We start from the raw sequence: 19,665 nt of genomic DNA on the forward strand, positions 1-19,665 counted from the left end.
TTTTAGTAGAGGTAGCTGCATCTTCCTCTCCATAGACTATATCCAAATGAAATTTAGAAAAATAGAAGGTTTACTCATGTAGCTCATTTCATTTATTGTAATGTGTGTATTATTTAAAAAAAAAAAAAAGGAATATAATATTCCCTTATCAGCCTCACATTAAGATAAATATTGTTAAGATACATTACACCCTGTGTAGAATTAAACAGGAAAGTATTAGGAATACTGACTCTAATACCACTCATGTTAGAATTACTGTTAGAAGGAAGATAACAGGGATAGACACAATGGTGACTACAGTTATGGTCATGAAATGGCAACATATCTGCTGACACTTACACTAGTGAGGGGAAAACTAAGTTTTCGCAAGCACTAACTGAGCCACATTAAGGCAGCTGCGCATAAAATGATTCACTGTCCTGAGGCATTTGATACAGTCAAAACGATGACATCTGCTGGCCACTCTGTGGTATTGCATTTACATACATGACTAAATCACGAGACTGAGCCAAACTATAAGTCACTGCTGTCATGCCTGATGTTTCAAACTCACACACAAAAAATACTCACTTTAATTTAAACTTTGAAGCTTTTGTAAGAACTGTTTGAAATTGCATACTAAACAATTATGTTTAGTATGGTATGACTATATATGCACTGATTTTCATGTCATTAATTATTTTTTGAATACTGCCTAGTATGATCAGTTTTGTTTGTACATATACTGTATGTAGTACACTGTAAAAGAGGGGGAAATCATCTTCAGTAGACACGGCGCGGAGCTACATCTCCCAGTTCTGAAAGTTTTACTTTGAAATTAATGCCCGGAAGTTTAAGTATGCTATAGTGTCTAACTTGATATTTCACTTGTAGTTACCCACTGTGGCCACAAGAGGACGACTCATGACTTACACATACAGTCTATGGATTTATTATGGATACACTGCCACCTAGTGGTCATAGTACATAGTCACATCTCTGTGACCACTCTGTTAAATTGGCACAGTGCACAAATACTTATGGTAAACTGTCACGGTCAGTAAAACACTATGACCGGTTGAAGGAAAATTAGCTTTAGAAACCACTCTATTGTGAGCCCTGATCTTTTGTATACAGTCTATAGCCCTGACGCTACCGTAGCTAACGGGTGGACGCAATGATGACTCTCTGGCATCAAGATAGACACAATGATAAAGCATCTCTTCCTGTGAAGAATTTAAAAATAAAATTGCTCCGCTCTCTTCCACTAGACGGCGGTATAAACAATAAGTTCAACACAGGGAAGAAGAAGAAGACAAAGCTCTGATGGCTGGTGTATCTGATAGTTTTGACTCGCGTTAACGTTACATTTTGTTTCAGTTGCTGCGTTCAGTTTGACAACGATCCGTTTTATGAAGCCGATTAAACAAGTGAGCTACTTTTAAGTTGATTTTAATTCAAGTTTGTTTATGAGCTCGTAAATTAACGCCAGGTTTCTGCCATTGCTTGATACATGTAGGCTAACTAAAGGCGCTAATAGCCACATTTATGTCTCTTGTCGTTATATGTATATAGATACCAGCATCATTCAACGTTATAAGTTGACAACAGAGACTGAATATAAACTTTTTGCTACGTTTTATCTGTAACGTTAAAGTTTGGTGATTGTTTTCTATGATTTACCGACCGTAACTAGCTAGACGATGCTAGCTGCTACCGTAGCTTCTAAGTATATTGTACGTTTGCTTATTTTGTGTTCCTTTGTGTTTTCGCACACACAGACTAATTTAAGCTAGATAATGACACCTGCTCAACCTGCTGTGAGTTTGGTTTTGATTTGTGCCCGTTAGTCAGGATGAATCGTCCTAAACCCACAACTCTCAGGCGCCCCAGTGCTGCAAAACCATCAGGTATGAAGCCTCCAGTCACATCCTAGTGTTGTTTTTTCAGCATATGTTGAAGATTATAGCAGAGCAGATGAAAATCACAATCTCCTGTGATGTCTGCTTTTCCCCAGGTCATCCACCACCAGGAGACTTCATTGCCCTCGGTTCAAAGAGTCAGGGTGGAGAGCCCAAAGCCCCTGCTGTCCTCCTGAAACCAGCATCCACAGGTTTACCAGCTGACCGGAAGAGAGAGACTTCCTCTGCTCTGCCCTCCTCATCGGGTCTGTCCAGCCTCGCCAAGCGTCCCAAGCTATCCACCACTCCTCCGGTCAGTGCCCTGGGAAGACTTGCTGATGTAGCAGCTGTGGATAAGAGGGCAATATCACCCTCAATAAAGGAGCCATCAGTGGTACCTATTGAAGGTATATCAATTACTTTGTGGCTGCGTTTATAGAAGACATTTAATAGTTAACATAAAAATGGCTATAAACCTTCACTCAGTCAGTTACAAAGAAAATTTAAACTTATTTCTTTATCATAGTGTCACCGGCAGTGCTGCTGGATGAGATTGAAGCTGCAGAGTCCGAAGGAAACGATGATCGCATCGAGGGACTTCTGTGTGGAGCAGTGAAACAGCTCAAGATGAACCGAGCCAAACCTGACATCACACTGTACCTCAGTCTCATGTTCCTGGCCAAAATCAAACCCAATGTTTTTGCTACTGAAGGAATTATTGAGGTAAAACTTCTGCTGCAGTAATACTGTGACCAGGGAAAAGTTACAGAGCTTGTTATAATGATGTACTATACATCCCCCTTTAGCCTTTGCACATTTTTTTCATTGCAAAATAGCACAGAAGTAATTAGTTTAAAACAAGGTGGTGAAAGCAATCATCCAAATAAGTCTAATAATTAACCACATATGTATTAATTAGGTAATGTATATCAGACTATTTCTTGATGTTAATATGTTTTATGTAGAAAGAATAACTAGAGATTTGAGATATAAAACAATAACACTTACTGAATATAGGCATTCTTAGTGCTGCAAAATAAATATGTTAAACATAAATACCTATATTATATTGGAATGAGACTAGATTTTTTTAATACTTGTTTTTGTCTCCAGGCCTTGTGCAGCCTTCTGCGTCGGGACGCTTCAATCAACTTTAAAGCTAAGGGGAACAGCCTGGTGTCCGTTCTTGCTTGCAATCTGCTGATGGCAGCCTACGAGGAGGATGAGAACTGGCCGGAGATCTTTGTCAAAGTCAGAGTCTCCTAAACTGTCAAAGAAATGTTATAAACTTTTCTATCTTGGCTACTTCTAAACTCCTTTTTTCAATCTAAACTGTTTTTACAGGTGTACATTGAAGACTCCCTCGGGGAAAGGATCTGGGTGGACAGTTCTCACTGTAAAAATTTTGTTGATAACATCCAGACTGCTTTTGGCACAAAGATGCCTCCGAAGAGTATGCTGCTGCAGGCTGACACCGGCCGCTCTGGTGGAGATCTCAGTGCAGGTGCAGTAAATTGAGAACACACTCTGGATTTTTGGAGGTTAGAATTGCTGATGCGTGACACAAGTGCTTATTGGTTATGGTTGGTTTTTGGGTCTTTTAGGGAGCAGCCCCCACCCCTCAACCCCCGACGAGGACGACAGCCAGACTGAACTGCTGATAGCAGAGGAGAAACTCAGCCCCGAGGATGAGGGGCAGGTGATGCCAAGGTATGAAAACAACCAGTACAGATGTGAGGAGAATTATTTATGTTCTCTGCAAACACTGTTAAGAGCTGCTAGAACATTTTCTTCTTTTTGTCCCACCCTCTAGGTATGATGAACTGGCAGAGAGTGTGGAGGACTATGTGCTTGACGTCCTCAGGGATCAGTTGAACCGCAGGCAGCCGATGGACAACGTGTCCCGAAACCTGCTGCGTCTGCTCACAGCCACGTGTGGCTACAAAGAGGCTCGACTCATGGCTGTGCAGAGGCTGGAGATGTGGCTCCAGAACCCAAAGGTAAGAAGTGTCTGGAATAAACAAATATTGCAAATATTGCATTCATACTGTTTGTAATAAATTTTCGTACCTTTGTATCACACTCTGTATTAACTCAGGTCCCTCTTTTTCTTTCAAACAGCTGACTCGACCAGCCCAAGACCTCCTCATGTCTTTGTGCATGAACTGCAACACCCACGGAGCGGACGACATGGAGGTGATCTCCAACCTGATCAAGATCCGACTCAAACCTAAAGTCCTCCTCAACCACTACATGCTGTGTGTCAGGTGTGGCAACTCGTCTTCTCTTCCTTGTTATTATCTTATTACCACACTTGAGTGAATCATGCTAACTGGGAGTTTGCATGTTTCAGGGAGCTGCTGAATGCACACAGAGACAACCTGGGCACCATGGTGAAGCTGGTGATCTTCAATGAGCTGTCCAATGCCAGGAATCCCAACAACATGCAAGTCCTCCACACAGTGCTCCAACACAGCCCAGAACAGGCTCCAAAGGTGAAACTTTTTAAAAACTAGATTTCATGTTATTATTGTAATCATCATTGATATCTGTTTTCACTTTTATTCCTGTGTTTGAACTCTCTTTATTTTTTTCTTTACGCCTGTAGTTCTTGGCGATGGTGTTCCAGGACCTGCTAACCAATAAGGACGATTACCTCCGTGCCTCCCGAGCTTTGCTGAGAGAGATCATCAAACAGACCAAGCATGAGATTAACTTCCAGTCCTTCTGCTTCGGTTTAATGCAGGAAAGGAAGGAGCCCAGCTACGTGGACATGGAGTTCAAAGTAAGTAGATGTGAAAAAAAACCCTTCAGTCTTTTTAGCTGTAAACATCATGCATTGACACCTGACTCTAATCTGTTTATCCTCGTCCTTCCTGCAGGAGCGTTTTGTTATCCAGGTGACAGATTTACTGACCGTGTCCATGATGTTGGGCATCACTGCTCAGGTGAAAGAAGCCGGCATTGCGTGGGACAAAGGAGAGAAGAAGAGTGAGTGCCGTGTATCTGTTCTAATGGCATATTCATGAACCATAAAGCATTATTAGGTATTTAAGGTTTGTCTTAAACACGTGTCTTGTTTCAGATCTGGAAGTCCTGAGGTCATTCCAGAATCAGATAGCTGCCATACAGAGAGACGCTGTGTGGTGGCTTCACACTGTGGTTCCCACCATCAGCAAAGTCGGTGCAAAAGACTACGTTCACTGGTTGGTATATGCTTGCACCTCAGCAGTTTGTGTTAGCATCATCTACATTAAACGTAATTTATCATCATCTCTCATCTCTCATCTCTCTCGTGCCCGCAGCCTTCACAAAGTGCTTTTCACAGAGCAGCCTGAGACATATTACAAGTGGGACAACTGGCCTCCTGAGAGTGACAGAAAGTAAGTCTCCATCCATTTTTTTAAAAGTGTGACATTTTTGTAGCATGTTCCCTTCTCTTCCCAAGCTTATTTTCCTTTCTCTCTCCTCAGTTTCTTCCTTCGTCTCTGCTCCGAGGTGCCTCTGTTGGAGGACACGCTGATGCGTATCCTGGTGATCGGCTTGTCCCGAGATTTGCCCCTGGGCCCAGCTGATGCAATGGAGCTGGCGGATCACCTGGTTAAGAGGGCTGCTGGAGTTCAGTCTGATGGTGTGTGAACATCCACTTTAGTCTCCAACTGTTTACGATCACAGTTAAAGCAGTGTGTATTACCCTCTGGCAGAACTCTTGGACATTTGGTAAACACATGTGCTTCAGTTTAATGAGCAACCAGTTATAAGTATTGAAGGAAACGTCTCCCTACTCACATCTTATTCTCTCAAGTCAGCAAACCATTTTAGGAAAGTATTAACAAAGGGGAAGTAATGTTTTTTATTGTAATTGTTTGAATACTTGTGATTCTTGCCAGTTTGAAGCTGCACATCTGACTCACTGTTTCCTGTTTGACAGATCTGGAGGTCCTGAGAGTGGAGAGGATCCAACTCATTGATGCGGTGCTGAATCTGTGTACATACCACCACCCAGAGAACATCCAGCTGCCAGCAGGGTACATCAGGTGTCTTTTAAAAACACTTACAGGTCATAAAGTTTACGGTCTAAAATAACAAATGGCTCTTAATGTTTAAGGTACCAACCGCCAAATTTGGCGATATCCACACTCTATTGGAAGGCTTGGCTGCTGTTGCTTGTGGTGGCTGCATTTAATCCTCAGAGGATAGGTACAGTCACGTTTATGTCTCATACATAAGATTAGCTGTTAAATGTATTCTAAGTCATGAAATTTGATAAATTGTCTGCCATTTTTTCCTTTAGGTTTGGCAGCTTGGGATGGCTATCCCACACTGAAAATGCTCATGGAGATGGTTATGACAAAGTAAGTAAAGGCTATCATTTAGACTTAAATAATTTCAAGTGGGAGTTGGAGATAATGTTTAACTAACACACGTCTCTCTCTCACAGTAACTATACCTACCCTCCCTGCACCATTGCGGATGAGGACACAAAGACAGAGATGATCAACAGGGAGCTGCAGATCTCTCAGAGAGAGAAACAAGAGATTCTGGCTTTTGAGAGCCACTTGGCAGCAGCTTCAACCAAACAGACCATCACAGAGAGCAACAGTTTGCTGCTGTCTCAGCTCACCAGTCTGGATCCACAGTAAGATACCAAGAGAAATTACTTCAGTTGTGCACAATGAAACAGAAATCTATCCTAGTGGGGATAGATTTGTGCTCGTAAATCAGAATCTTTGAAATTAATCTTTGCATATAACACAGCTTTAAACAGTATACATTATTCCTATCATTTTTAGATATTCCATTTAAGGTCACATAGGGTAACAAGCAGCTTCCTGTTTGTTTCAGTTACGTTCCATGTCTGAATGATTATTTGTAATCTCTAAAAAAGTCCTCAATTATAAGCTAAAAAGTTACCCAAAGTATGAACTGTCTGTACAGGCCATAGGAATCCCCAATCCCCAATCCACCCCCAACATGTGTTCTTCAAGGAGACAACAGTGGACCTTGGCAGTCCTGCTTTTTATGCAGCAGATGGTTTAGTTCAGGTTTTACCACTACAACATAAATGTCAGTCAGGAAGTCCTGTGTTACTTAAAATAAATGAGGTCTTACAGTTGTGTTTCTGGAATGACACATTTTTGGTTTGTGTTCAGGGGTCCTCCTCGTCGACCCCCACCACAGGTCCAGGAGCAGGTAAAAAGCCTCAATCAGTCTCTGCGTCTGGGACACCTCCTCTGCCGCAGCCGCAACCCAGACTTCCTCCTGAACATCATCCAGAGACAGGTGACACCAATGGCCATCAATATATAGTACACTAAACGACACACAGAGAGAGCCTAAAATAATGCGGCCCTCCTTACAGCAAAGGAAATAACATTTTTCAATCCTTCACAGGCTTCTTCTCAGTCCATGCCATGGTTGGCTGACTTGGTTCAGTCCAGTGAGGGGTCCTTGGATGTGCTTCCAGTGCAGTGCCTGTGTGAATTCCTTCTGCATGATGCTGCAGATGACAGTCTGCCAATAGAGGATGATGAAGAGGGAGAGAGCAAGGAGCAGAGGGCCAAGAAGAGACAAGTATGTTGATTATATTAAACCTTATTTTTGGCAGTCAACTGCTTTTGTTTCCTGAATGATTGATCTTTGTCCTTGGTCTCAAATTTAATTTATACTCATACTTAACTATTCATATATTCATCTCGGTACAGAACAGGACTTAACTGACTCATGACTGAATCCTGAATTATTCTCTCTCTTCCTCTCAGAGACAACAAAAGCAAAGGCAGCTACTTGGACGACTCCAGGATCTTCTGTTAGGTCCTAAAGCTGATGAACAGACAACATGTGAAGTGCTGGATTATTTCCTGCGTCGTCTCAGCTCGTCTCAGGTGGCATCCAGAGTCCTAGCTATGAAGGTAACATACTGGAAGCAGAAAACATCTTATAAGCTCTATTAGCATTGTGTTACTGTTAAAGAAATGATCCCACTTACATTATGTATTTGTGTGCAGGGTCTGTCACTGGTGCTGAGTGAAGGAGGCTTGAAGGATGCAGAAGAGCGGGATCAACCCATGGAGGAAGATTCTACAGATGCTGAGCTCTTGCCAGGGTACCAGTGGCTGCTACAAGACCTCCCAAAGCTCCCGTTGTTTGACAGCGTCAGAGGCATGACATCCACTGCTCTGCAACAGGTCAGTGTCTGACTCATCAGAGAACTGTCCATAACCCTAAAAAATACCTTTAAGGATGAGTAGGAGTTGCAAGTGTGTTTCTTGTCTGAAAGGCCATTCACATGGAGACAGATCCACAGACGATCAGTGCGTATCTCATCTACCTATCCCAGCATGCACCAGTGGAGGAGCAGGCTTCTCACAATGACCTGGCTCTGGTAATCACGGCGAGTTTGTTTAAATTTCAACATTACATGCTTTTCGTTATCCAGTTTTGATTCTCGTAGGGCAGTGCTGACATGAATCTGGTTTCCTTGTTCTCTGTAGGACGTTGCCCGGCTGATTGTGGAACGTTCCACCATCATGAACAGCCTGTTCTCCAAACACTCCTCCAGGCCAGAGTCTGATGCTGTGCTCTCTGCTTTCCTCACCATCTTCTCTACGTACATCAAGAGGATGAGGAAGACCAAGGAAGGCGAGGATCTTTACAGCTGGGTGAGCACTACGAACTGAACTATGTTGTCATTTAGAATAGGGGAATCTTGTTATAGGCCGTCTTCACTGTGGGTTCCACACACCCTAGAATTTTGTTGCCATCAACAATAATTGTTAATTTGTCAAACATGTTTTTTTACAGTCTGAATCTCAGGACCAGGTGTTTCTGCGTTGGACTACAGGAGAGACTGCTACGATGCACATCCTTGTGGTCCATGCCATGGTTATCCTGCTGACTCTGGGGCCACCCAAAGGTAGCCCTGTTCATGATGCATTTCAGTGTTTGGTTTGTTAGAGAACCTGCTCACTATTGTGTATTGTCTTCAGGAGAGAGTGATTTCTACGCTCTTTTGGACATCTGGTTCCCTGACAAGAAACCCCTACCCACTGCCTTCCTGGTTGACACTTCAGAGGAGGCGCTTCTGCTGCCTGATTGGTTGAAACTGAGGATGATTCGATCAGAGGTCTCTCGATTGGTTGATGCAGGTACAACTTCTCATAGTACACAAAAAATGAATGTTGCTCACCAAAGTAAATTTGTTTTTTACTTTTTTGTGCATTTTTTATTTTTTACTTTTTAATGCATCAGTGCACATGTCTCCCTCAGCTTTGCAAGACCTGGAGCCTCAGCAGCTGCTGCTGTTTGTTCAGTCCTTTGGCATTCCTGTATCCAGCATGAGTAAACTGCTGCAGTACCTGGATCAGGCTGTTTCCCATGATCCGCAGACACTTGAACAGAACATCATGGACAAGCGTAAGAGTCTTCTGCATATATTCTGCTCTTGAAACATTTTAATATTTAATGTTTTGTTGTGTTTGTATTAAAATATTTATAATTTATCTTAATTTTGTATTTCCTCTGCAATAGACTACATGGCACACCTGGTTGAGGTGCAGCATGAGCGAGGTGCCACTGGGGGGCACACTTTCCATGCATTATTGAGCTCTTCTCTTCCTCCACACAGAGGTCAGTGACTTGATCCTCCAAATGGTTGTTTCTGTCTAATGGAGACTTATATTATACAGCAATTCACATTCAGATAATTAGCTCCATTAAATATTCACTCACATCCTTTATGAGTTTGCAAATAATAATATTTACCTTTGTACTTCTATACTATCTAACCTATCTTGATTATATCCCTCCTGACAGATTCTGCTGAGACAAGTAAGGCCAAAGTTACAGTGGAAACGCCCCACAGCTCTGTAAAGATGAGAGCAGCCAGTCAGCTTCCTGCAGTCGGGCCTGATGATGATCTCACTGGCATGTTGCTTCAGGTAGGATTTAACTAGCTGTCTCTCATACTCTTGTGGTATGACACCCCCCCCCCTTTAACTTGTTTGATAACAGTCTCCAAAATACAAACTGACCTGGTGTTTGTCTCCTTTACGACAGATATTCCCCTTGAAGGTGGACCCTCGCTGGCATGGCCCACCTCCCAGCCAGCTCTCCTTGGCCCTGCAGCAAGCCCTGGCTAAAGAACTGATGCGGGCCAAACAGGGCCAAGTCCAGCAGGGCGGGTTGGCATTTCGCCTCCTGCAGGCCATCGCTGCCCTGCTCACCTCTGCCCACGCAGGGCCTATCGTCATGTCAATGCACCGCAGCCACGCCCTCTCCTGTCCTCTCATGCGCCAACTCCACCTCTACCAGGTAAGTCTTGCTGACAATCAATGCATAAATCCATATGTTGACTCATCAACCACTGACGTATAATATTTCTTTTTTTTTCACTCCAGCGTCTCGTGTCCCAGGACATCGCTTTCTCCTCCCTGTTCCTCAAGGTCATTGTCGAGATGTTAATCTGGTTAGACAACCCAACTGTGGAGGCGGGACCTCTGAAGACTCTGCTCAGATCCTTTGCTGGTCAGAACTCTCACAAACACAGGCACAATGATGGTGAGCAGCTCAACTATTTATCTTGTCAGATGCCGGTTAATCCATTCTATATAAACAACGCGTGATAAGTGTCTTTGCCCTGCAGTGCGGACAGGGTTCCTCCACCTGGCTGAAGCTTTGGCATATCGCAGAGATACTGAGGTCCCACTGAGAGCTATCATTGCAATGCTGAAAGCTGGAGACAGATGTAATGCAGAAGCAGAGCTCATTGGCAAAGGTATTAATGGACTGACTTTATTCAGATTTACTAGTTAAGAGTAGTTGTTTAAGTCACTTATTATTTTTTAGCAATTGAAAGAGTGCTTTACAGTAAGAAAGAACCAAAGTAGAGAATTGGGAACAGAAAAGTCCAAGATCTAGTACTAAGCATGCAATCTTGTTATTGTTTTTCAGTGTTACAGGGGCTGATGGAGGTGAAATCGCCGTATTTGGAGGAGCTGCTGTCTCTGTTGATGACTGTGGGTACACAGAATGGGACAGCTGGCCCTGTTGCCATGGTAATCTCCTTGCTGCTTCAGGAAAGTGAGGAGCGAGCTGTGAAAAAGGAAGTGGATTCTAACAAGTGAGCGCCACAATTCTATTTCCCTCTCAAGTCATGCACGAAACATTCATATTTGATGGGACTAAATGACAAAAACAACTGCCTGTGACAAACACAGCAAAACAGCGCGGCCCGCTGTCTGCGGCCTCGCACTTGTAAACTTTCTACTGGATTTGGTTCGGGGGAAGGTTTAATTGGTTTTGCAGCTTTACATTGGCTTTACAGATTTCACATGCCGTGAAAATCTCACATTACTTTACAGAATCTTTTCTGTGCTCGGTTCACAGCAACACTTCGAGTGAGGCAGGTGCGTGTTGAGAGGTTGCTTGTTGTCACATGCAGTGTCCGGTTTAAGGAAGTGCAGATGGAGTGATTGCACTTACTGTATTTGTGTTGAATACTGTATGTGGTTGGAGAAGGGTGTGCTAAAAGCAACCAAATCAGATTCGAAGTGGCTGAGTTTAAATGGTAAAAATGAGGATTTGCTGGTTGTAATTAAGATCTGTAGCTTCATTTTATTCAGAATGTATTGGACATTGTATTGTATTGGACACTCTTCTCTGAAGTCTTGGTTAAGGCTGCAGGGGGTAACTCTCAGTTTGACCTTTGCCAGCAGCTCTGAGGTGACAAAGTCAGGACTGAGCTCTGGGCTGCTCGTTGATTGGCTGGAGCATCTTGACCCTGAGGTCACATCGGTGTGTCCAGACCTTCAACAGAAACTGCTGTTCACCCTCAACAAGGTGAGATAAGCATTGCCAGCAGATATTATACTTCTTTCATCTTGTCAAGCTTAAGTGTGTGTTTGCTCAGCATTAGTGATGCATCCTCTCTTACTACTTCTCCATTTTAGGCACGAGGCACCCCCGCCTACAGACCCTATCTTTTGGCTTTGCTTACACATCAGTCAAACTGGTCCACCCTCCTGCAGTGTATCAGTGCTCTTCTCAGCAAGCGCCGAGACTACAAGTACATTGTTAAACATTTTCTCAGCCAATGTTTTGTGTGATTTTAGATTAACCCATAAAAAGATTTTATTGTGCATAATGTTTCTTATGATGAGAGCTTTTGTTTAATATCTGCATAACATTTTTCAGACTTGACCCATCATCAGCCCTGGATTTCCTGTGGGCGTGCAGCCACATCCCGCGTATCTGGCAAGGACGTGACCAGAAGATCCCTCAAGTAAGATCACAAGCCCACATACAAATGATGAGACAGGAGTTTGTTCTGCTCGTGGCTGAGGCTGATGAGTAATACATTTTCCTTTTTTGTCTCCGTAGAAGAAAACTGAAAAGTTTGTGCTGCGGCTCAGTTCAGAGGAGCTCATCAGCCTGGTGGACCTGATCCTGTCGGAGTCAGAGCTCAATGGTCGCGACTCACAACTTGATGACAAAAGCAGCGTGGACCAGGCCTCGCGCTCCCTCATCCAATCCCGACTGCCCCTGCTTCACTCCTACTGCAATGGTGATCTTGAAAACATCAAGAAAGTCTCAGAGTACCTCATCAACTGCACAAAGAAATGGGAGGACAGGTAAGGTTTATATTAGTTGTCATGTAGTTCAGCAATCACCTTTTGTTCTCGGATCTTCCCTCTCTCTCATCCCTCTATATCCAAAGACACATATGTTCATCATATTGTTATTGTTTAAGGTTCACCAAAGTGCTCAGCCCAATCCATTTCGACACATTGTATTGTTCCTTCTAATTAGCCCAAACAGTGAAAGTCATTTTTATTTTTTTTATGGTGTGCTGATAAACTTAGGGTAAATCGCACTAGATTTTCCTTCTCAGTGCAGATGAACTTTTCAGACTTCCTCTGTCAGCCACAATGCTGTGGACCAGGGAAAACTCGATAATTAGGTCTATTGGTGTGAAATTAAAACCAGCAGAAGTCGTCTGTACTGTGATCTCTTTAAAAGCTCAGTGTATTATAATGAAGCCAAGAGGATTAAGGCTGAAGCTCTAAACTTGCCTGTGTTGTGAATTCCTGCTCTGACTTAGCTGTCAGAGATCAGGGTGCAACTCTTTGTGGAGGCAAACCCTCCTTTCATGAATATGTCTCTGGTTATTAAACCACTTTAATGAGGAAACTTTGGCCAAGGTCAAGCAAAATTAGCTTCCGAATTACAGTATTTTAAGTACAGCTAAGCTGTCTGGTAAAATGGTTGCTTGTGAAAATATGGCAGGATAAAAACATGTTGAAAGTAAAGGGCTTTGGCCTTGTGTTGAATAAACACTTGATTGTATGTTAAGCATTCTTCTTGCAAAAGCTCACTGTCAGATAAGCTGGTGTTTATTCCAATTACACACCAACTATTGAAGAAGGAGCAGACTCTTTACTTTCGGTCAAGGTCGCTGTGATTTGCTTAATGCATAGCCGTAATAAACTTTTCAGTTAGCAGAGAGTGCATCATTTGCGCCTGACAAGAGCCTTAGCCAGTAAGAGGATTTTATGAAACCGCAATGACTTGAAGGCAAATACCTCAGAATTACATTATGCTATTCATGTGCCTAGTTTGTATTAATGTACATTAATTATTGCCGCTTGTAGACAGAAACAATAGAGAAGTTCTTCATCGTGCTCTCTAATCTGTGATCTCATATCAGCTCTGTTGATAATCAGTTGAAAGAGATGGAGAAAGTGAATTTCACAAAACCCAACTGGGAACATTGTCTGCTTTATAATGTTAGTTCCACTATAGAGCAAAGCTTCACTTGAGTTGAAAAGCTGTAACAAACTTTTTATGGCTGCACAAAATTGCTCAACCAGTCACTGTCAATTAAATAGCTTCAAGCTACACAACTCAATAACATCAGGGATTACAGTCTTGATTATTTTGTTACTAAGCTTCTGGCTTTATGACAGACAGCTGAACTGTCCTACGCAAATAATAACATGTATTTTCCCCTAAAGTGAGTGGAATATTCCTGTAGCTGGTGGCTTGTCGCTGAACCATAGCATAAAGTATACTTTTTTGTTTATTTTTTCTTGCAGTGCGATGAGTAAGAGGTGCCAGAACTTGCTGCTGCAGATCTATCTGCATTTTCCCGAGGTCATCCAGCATGTCACCCTGCCTGACGGCACCTTCAGCAGTGGAGGGGCTGCAGACGGCAGCAGCTGCAAGGTGAAGATTTCCTGGAATTTACCAACTAAATCAAAGATTTTGTCGTGACATTTGAATTTTTATTCCATGCTATCATGGTATAATGATTTCTGTCAGTTTATCCTTCTTGTGAATGTAACAGAGGCTCAGCATATTGAGTAAAATATCCGTTCTGATTTAGTAGTAACTTCCTGGATAAATCTGAGCGAAACCAGATTTTCTAAGTGCTGTATACCCAAAGAAAGGTTTAATCGAAAGCAACTGGACTTAGTTATAGTCTACAAGACGTTTCACCTCTCATCCAAGAGGCTTCATCAGTTCGTGTTCGCAGCTGACCAGGCTGGGACTGGTCCAACTGATTTTTGGTGTGGAGACCCAAGTATTTAACCTCTGTGGGGGGCTTTCACCAGACCGATGATGTCATGGCTCTTTTGTGTTCCATGTGTCACCGACAGTCGTTAGGTTGACAGTCGTTGGTAGAAACCATTAGTTTCAACTTCGTTAGTGCCCCATTGGACAACAAGGTCCACATCCTGGACAGAGAGGACAGATGGTTTGAAAGAGGAGTAAAAGAAGCCATCTATGTTAAAGTAGAGAAACCATCTCTAAACCGAGGAGGAGGTCTAAGACACCACCTATCTTCAATATACAATGCCGCCCTTTCATCCCTTCCCAGGAGACTTAACAATTTGGCCTCTAGGAAAAACAACCTTTCACATGTGACTCGCCTCATGTGACTCCAACGACTGTCGTTATAACACCGTCTTCTAGACTATAACTAAGTCCAGTTGCTTTCGATTAAACCTTTCTTTGGATAACTATGACCTGGGTGAATGAGAATATTCACAGAATTGTAAGTGCTGTATAATTAATCCCTACAGCACAAGTAGCAGTATATACATTGAAATAGTCCACTGCTTCTTACAGAATAGGTCAAAAGTCATGACCTACACCTTGTAACAGAGTTTCATCAATGTTGTGATATGCAATCTTGAAATTTATCCACAGGAGCAGTCACTTACAGTGCTGAAAGTCTGATACTAACATTTTTTCCCTTGTATTCATCAAAAACTATTTTGTTTGTACTTGTAACCCCAAGACAAAAGTGCTTTATGTTGTATACTATATGAAATTCTGTACTTAAAACCATGAGTTTCCCATGACACTAGACATAATATTTATATATTTATTTTCATTTCTCAGCTTGATGTCCTGGTCCATCGCCTGGTCACTCTGCTGGCTGATGTAGGAGACTCAAAGTCTGCTGAGGGTCGCGTATCTGATGCCAACCTTGCCTGTAGGAAGCTGGCTGTGTCCCACCCTGTCCTTTTGCTCAGGTGAAATTAAATATAATGTATGATTGAGTCTGCAAAGGTGTAGACTATCTTCTGCTGTAGAAGAGGGTACAACCTGCTGACTGTTTTTCTTTGCTCCCCCCCAGACACCTGCCTATGATCGCAGGTCTCCTGCACGGTCGTAGTGTTGAGTTTCGGCAGCAAAACCACATGACCTTTTTCAGCAACGTGCTTGCGATCCTGGAGCTGCTGCAGCCACTTGTTTTCCACAGCGACCACCAGAGGGCGCTTCAAGACTGCCTTCTGTCCTTCATGAAGGTCCTTCAGGTGGGTGGCTCACACACTTACAAATCTTCACCAGAGGGTTTAAGGTAGAGATTAGATTCACCATGTTATTGTGTGTTTGTGGGTCTTGTAGAGCTTTCAGAGGTCTCGTGCTCCGTTGGTCTTCATCAACAAGTTTCTGCAGTTCACACAGAAGTACATAACGCATGACGCAGCTGCAGCCATTCCTTACCTACAGAGGCACTCCGACATCTTACAGTTAGTATTTCATTTCATATCTTTGAATGATAATTTTGTGACAAATATAAAACTAGAAATGAGTAATTTTTTAAAAAAGTGTTTAAAGTAACATTGGTTTTGTTAGAGATTTTGTTTTGATGCTTCCTCCTTTTTAGGGGTCTGTGTGCAGAAAACCCAGACCTGGTTCAACTGAAATCGCTACTGGCTGGACTCACTTTGCCAGTGAAGAGCTCCTCTGCAGAGGTCACGACAGAGGAAAGGGATGGTAAGCATGGTTTTTATATTGGCTCCAGAACCCTCATATACCTGGAACATGAGAATGTTGCACCAACATATATGTACTGTATGTTATGGTTACATTTTAAGTCTAACATCTAAAGTCTCCCTTCTTACAGACAACAGTTTTGCAGAGGCGTACATTTAGCTAAATAATAGTTTTTTCTCTTTACTAGATGACTTATCAACTGGTTCCCTGCCCCTAGTCAACATATCCGCCTCAGTTTCACTGAGCGCTGCCGACATGACAATGTACCTGAAAAAGATGTCAAGAGGAGAAGCAGTCGAAGGTAACAAGCACACCGCTGCAGAAATGTCACATGTATGAATCCTGTATCATAATGAATAATACGCTGATTCTTCCCACCATCTGCTAAAGACGTGTTGGAGGTGTTGACAGAGGTGGATGAGAAGTCGAGGAGGAGCCCAGAGATCATCCAATACTTCATTGTGAGTCATAAATGAAAAAAAAAATCAAGTGTAAAACCTGTCTGTGTAACACGTCAGTAACATGTCCATCACCACCCTGTGTTGCTGTTTGTAGAACGATCTGCAGAGACTTATGGTTTCCTCTGAGGAGTTGTGTCGGAACATGGCCTTCAACCTGGCCCTGCGCTGCATGCAGAATAATCCCTGGTAAGTTTAGAGCACTATGGGACAAACCACTTGCAGAGAGCATGCTGGAACTGTAAGCATGCTTTAGTGATTATCTGTCTGTCAGTCATTCTTCAGATCGGCTGTCTGCATACTTTTGTTTGTTACCAGTACTTTTCATAATAGTGTATGTTTCCTATGTTGCAGCCTGGCAACAGACTTCCTGCCGACCTTTATGTACTGTATGGGCAGTGGTAACTTCGACGTGGTACAGACTGCTCTGAGGAATCTTCCAGAATATGTGCTTCTCTGTCAAGGTAAGAAGCAGTCGCATTTAGCCACATCCTTGTTGACAGCGATCTAGTAAGAGTCAGTCATTCCCGTGCTTGTTTTGGATTATAGTCGCATGACCATGCAGTAGTTTTTAGCAAAGAAAAAAAAGTGATTTGCATGCAACTAAACTCCTAGTCAGTCACACATCCACAGCTGCACAATGTAAAGTACTTTTTTTCTCATTCTCCAGAACATGCAGACATCTTGCTCCACAAGGCGTTTTTAGTGGGTATCTACGGACAAATCGACACCAGTTCAATGATCTCAGAGTCTATGAAAGTCCTTCACATGGAAGCAACAACATAACAACAACAACTCTTTGCATTCCAGAGCTAGATACATTTTTTTCATTGCCTCTAGTTCAAAAGTTGCTCTAATTTGATCATAGCAGATTAACGAACTCTGTGGCTCTTGTGGTTCAGATTAAAGGATCCTCCAGTGAGCTGGTAGCTACCAGTAGTGTAATAATTTAGTGACTTCAAAGAATGTATTAATGCTCCCTCTAAATGAGTCGAAAATGGAATAATTAAAACTGTGAAATTACTGTTATTGTAATAAAATCGCAATTAGTGCATTTATTACTTGGTAAAGGATGTAAATTATTTTTTAACTGATAATGTAACAATACATTAACCAGTAATGAAAAAAGATAAGGAAAAACTGGAACATTATTGGGTGATGTTATTATATAATTCGTAAAAGAAATCACAAAAAAATGGAGAAATAATAGAAAGAGTGGATATATTAATTGAAAATCAGTATATAATATAATTAGAATATAATAAATTACATTATATTACAAATATTTAAAATATAAAACAGTCTGTTAAATTGAAATAATTTTAAAGCTGTTTTTGCCTTTAGAGGGAGATTTTTGCATTTTTGAGGTTATTAAATTACAAGCAGCTACATTATTTGGCAGTATTTGGTTTCATATTTTTAATAATTTGAATTTGAAATATTAACATTATTGCTTTAAAAAAAGCATTTAAAAAGCACACTTTGTTTGTATAAATGTTTTTAATAAACATCTAAAAACAACAACAAAAAAAAAAACCCTAAACATTTGATCTGGATCTACCATCTTGTGATTTTTTTTTGAGCTGTTGTTCCCAAATTTTGAGTCTGATAGTGATTACATCAGGGATTTGACTGCTTTTCTACCTATGTAACACTAAAGGCTTTAATTTATTCACTATTCATCTCATTCATCTAGGAATTGCCAAACAAATTATTAAAAATAAGGAGCCAAAATACAAAAAATGGGCTTCTGTCCAAAACTATGTAGTGAATTCCTTTAATAGCTGAAATGAATGCTTTAAAGTCAATGTGCTTTACTGTTACTAGAACACCATCTGTGGACCAGCTTTGATCTGAATTGAATAAAATAACTTTTGGAAATTACCTTTTTTATGTTTCATTCAGCTTTAACTGACAGAAAGTGAAAAGTACAACATATTTTAACGGTTAACTGCTCTAGTTCAGGGATTCAATGGAGACATTTTACCACTGTTTAATTGGAGAGCAGTTCAATGTTGAAATTGCAAAAACACAAATTTCACAAGAACCAAATTATTACCTTTCAAAAAAAACAAAAAACATTTTAGCACCTCAAACAAGATTGAGTGGGGAAAAATAAATGGTGGAAGGTCTGTGGCCTTTCATTTCATTCCAATAATTCTTGGATCCTGATAAAACTGGAAACAGCTGTCATTGGTGCGCTTGCTCTTCACTGGGGTGTAACAGACAAATTAAAGGCGTGATGCACATGCTGTGATGGAAACCATTTTGCCGTGAAAGTGTGAGTTGTTTTGCCCAACGCTCCTGACTTCATCTGAAAACCTCTTGATGGAGTCAAAAGGATAAGTTAAACAATGTGTAGGCATGCTGGTAAACCAGGAAAGTGGTCGTCCCTATTGATGGTAAATTAACCATGGTGATAATTGTTCAATCACATAGACCAAAGGCCTCTTTGAAGATGTGATATGGGTAGGCCATTTTGCAGCACAGGCCGCTGCTGGTGTTTTGTTACATAGGAGGACATGGAGATGGAGCCACAGCATGGTTAAGGATCCTCAGGGTGAGACATGCCCACACTGGTGGGTCACTGGAATCTGTCGTTCACAAATAACAGATAGAGACACATGGGCTGGACACGGACAGCTGAAAACAGGTTGTCTCAGACTACATTAATGCAGCTTTTTCTTCTAAAATGTAACGCGTTAGCCAAGGTTAAAGGTCAAAGTACTCTATATTTTAATCAAAAACTGCCTGCTTAAGGCTCTTAGGGTAGTTTTATTGAGTAAAATCAACATAATGTAACAGAAAATATAAAACAGGCTGAGTTGTAGAGAATTCAAAACCAACATTGTGAATAAATTACATGTTCCTTTGTCTTCTGAACCCTCATGATGCCTCCAAATCCTCTTTAATGAATATGTATTCACACATCCATCCCTGTAATTAACTTGTTCATATGTAAACTCAATCCATGTCCTACCCATCATGCACCATACCTACTCATCTCTCAGTGCCATTTATGTCTGATGTGTTAATTG

The 19,665-nt window shown here is 41.7% G+C and overlaps 1 protein-coding gene across 3 annotated transcripts; it reads left to right on the top strand.

The window, feature by feature from the left end:
• Positions 1-1,269: 1,269 nt before the first annotated feature.
• ints1 (integrator complex subunit 1) lies at positions 1,270-18,511 on the top strand. 3 transcript variants are annotated; one of them, XM_018701849.2, is made up of 48 exons: positions 1,270-1,409; positions 1,830-1,889; positions 1,997-2,287; positions 2,407-2,603; positions 2,994-3,131; positions 3,225-3,384; positions 3,485-3,590; positions 3,694-3,880; positions 4,002-4,147; positions 4,234-4,375; positions 4,489-4,665; positions 4,763-4,871; positions 4,966-5,086; positions 5,186-5,263; positions 5,354-5,511; positions 5,812-5,908; positions 5,989-6,080; positions 6,175-6,235; positions 6,322-6,519; positions 7,034-7,163; positions 7,275-7,454; positions 7,643-7,792; positions 7,889-8,068; positions 8,161-8,265; positions 8,375-8,542; positions 8,685-8,796; positions 8,870-9,028; positions 9,150-9,296; positions 9,411-9,509; positions 9,696-9,820; positions 9,939-10,193; positions 10,280-10,439; positions 10,525-10,656; positions 10,833-11,001; positions 11,594-11,720; positions 11,831-11,946; positions 12,075-12,162; positions 12,261-12,511; positions 13,976-14,105; positions 15,288-15,421; positions 15,526-15,706; positions 15,798-15,922; positions 16,060-16,169; positions 16,357-16,470; positions 16,560-16,630; positions 16,725-16,816; positions 16,982-17,091; positions 17,298-18,511. In XM_018701849.2, the coding sequence occupies exons 2-48, from the start codon at positions 1,835-1,837 to the stop codon at positions 17,411-17,413; spliced, it is 6,549 nt and encodes a 2,182-aa protein (XP_018557365.1). In that variant the 5' UTR covers positions 1,270-1,409; positions 1,830-1,834; the 3' UTR covers positions 17,414-18,511. The 3 variants fall into 3 exon arrangements, with proteins under 3 accessions (XP_018557365.1, XP_018557374.1, XP_050929852.1); XM_018701858.2 differs by having other exon boundaries at positions 11,597-11,720; XM_051073895.1 differs by having other exon boundaries at positions 1,280-1,409; positions 1,761-1,889.
• Positions 18,512-19,665: the final 1,154 nt, after the last annotated feature.

The sequence above is a fragment of the Lates calcarifer genome, linkage group LG11 (genome assembly GCF_001640805.2).
Source record: "Lates calcarifer isolate ASB-BC8 linkage group LG11, TLL_Latcal_v3, whole genome shotgun sequence".
In the NCBI taxonomy this organism is placed as follows: Eukaryota; Metazoa; Chordata; class Actinopteri; family Centropomidae; genus Lates; species Lates calcarifer.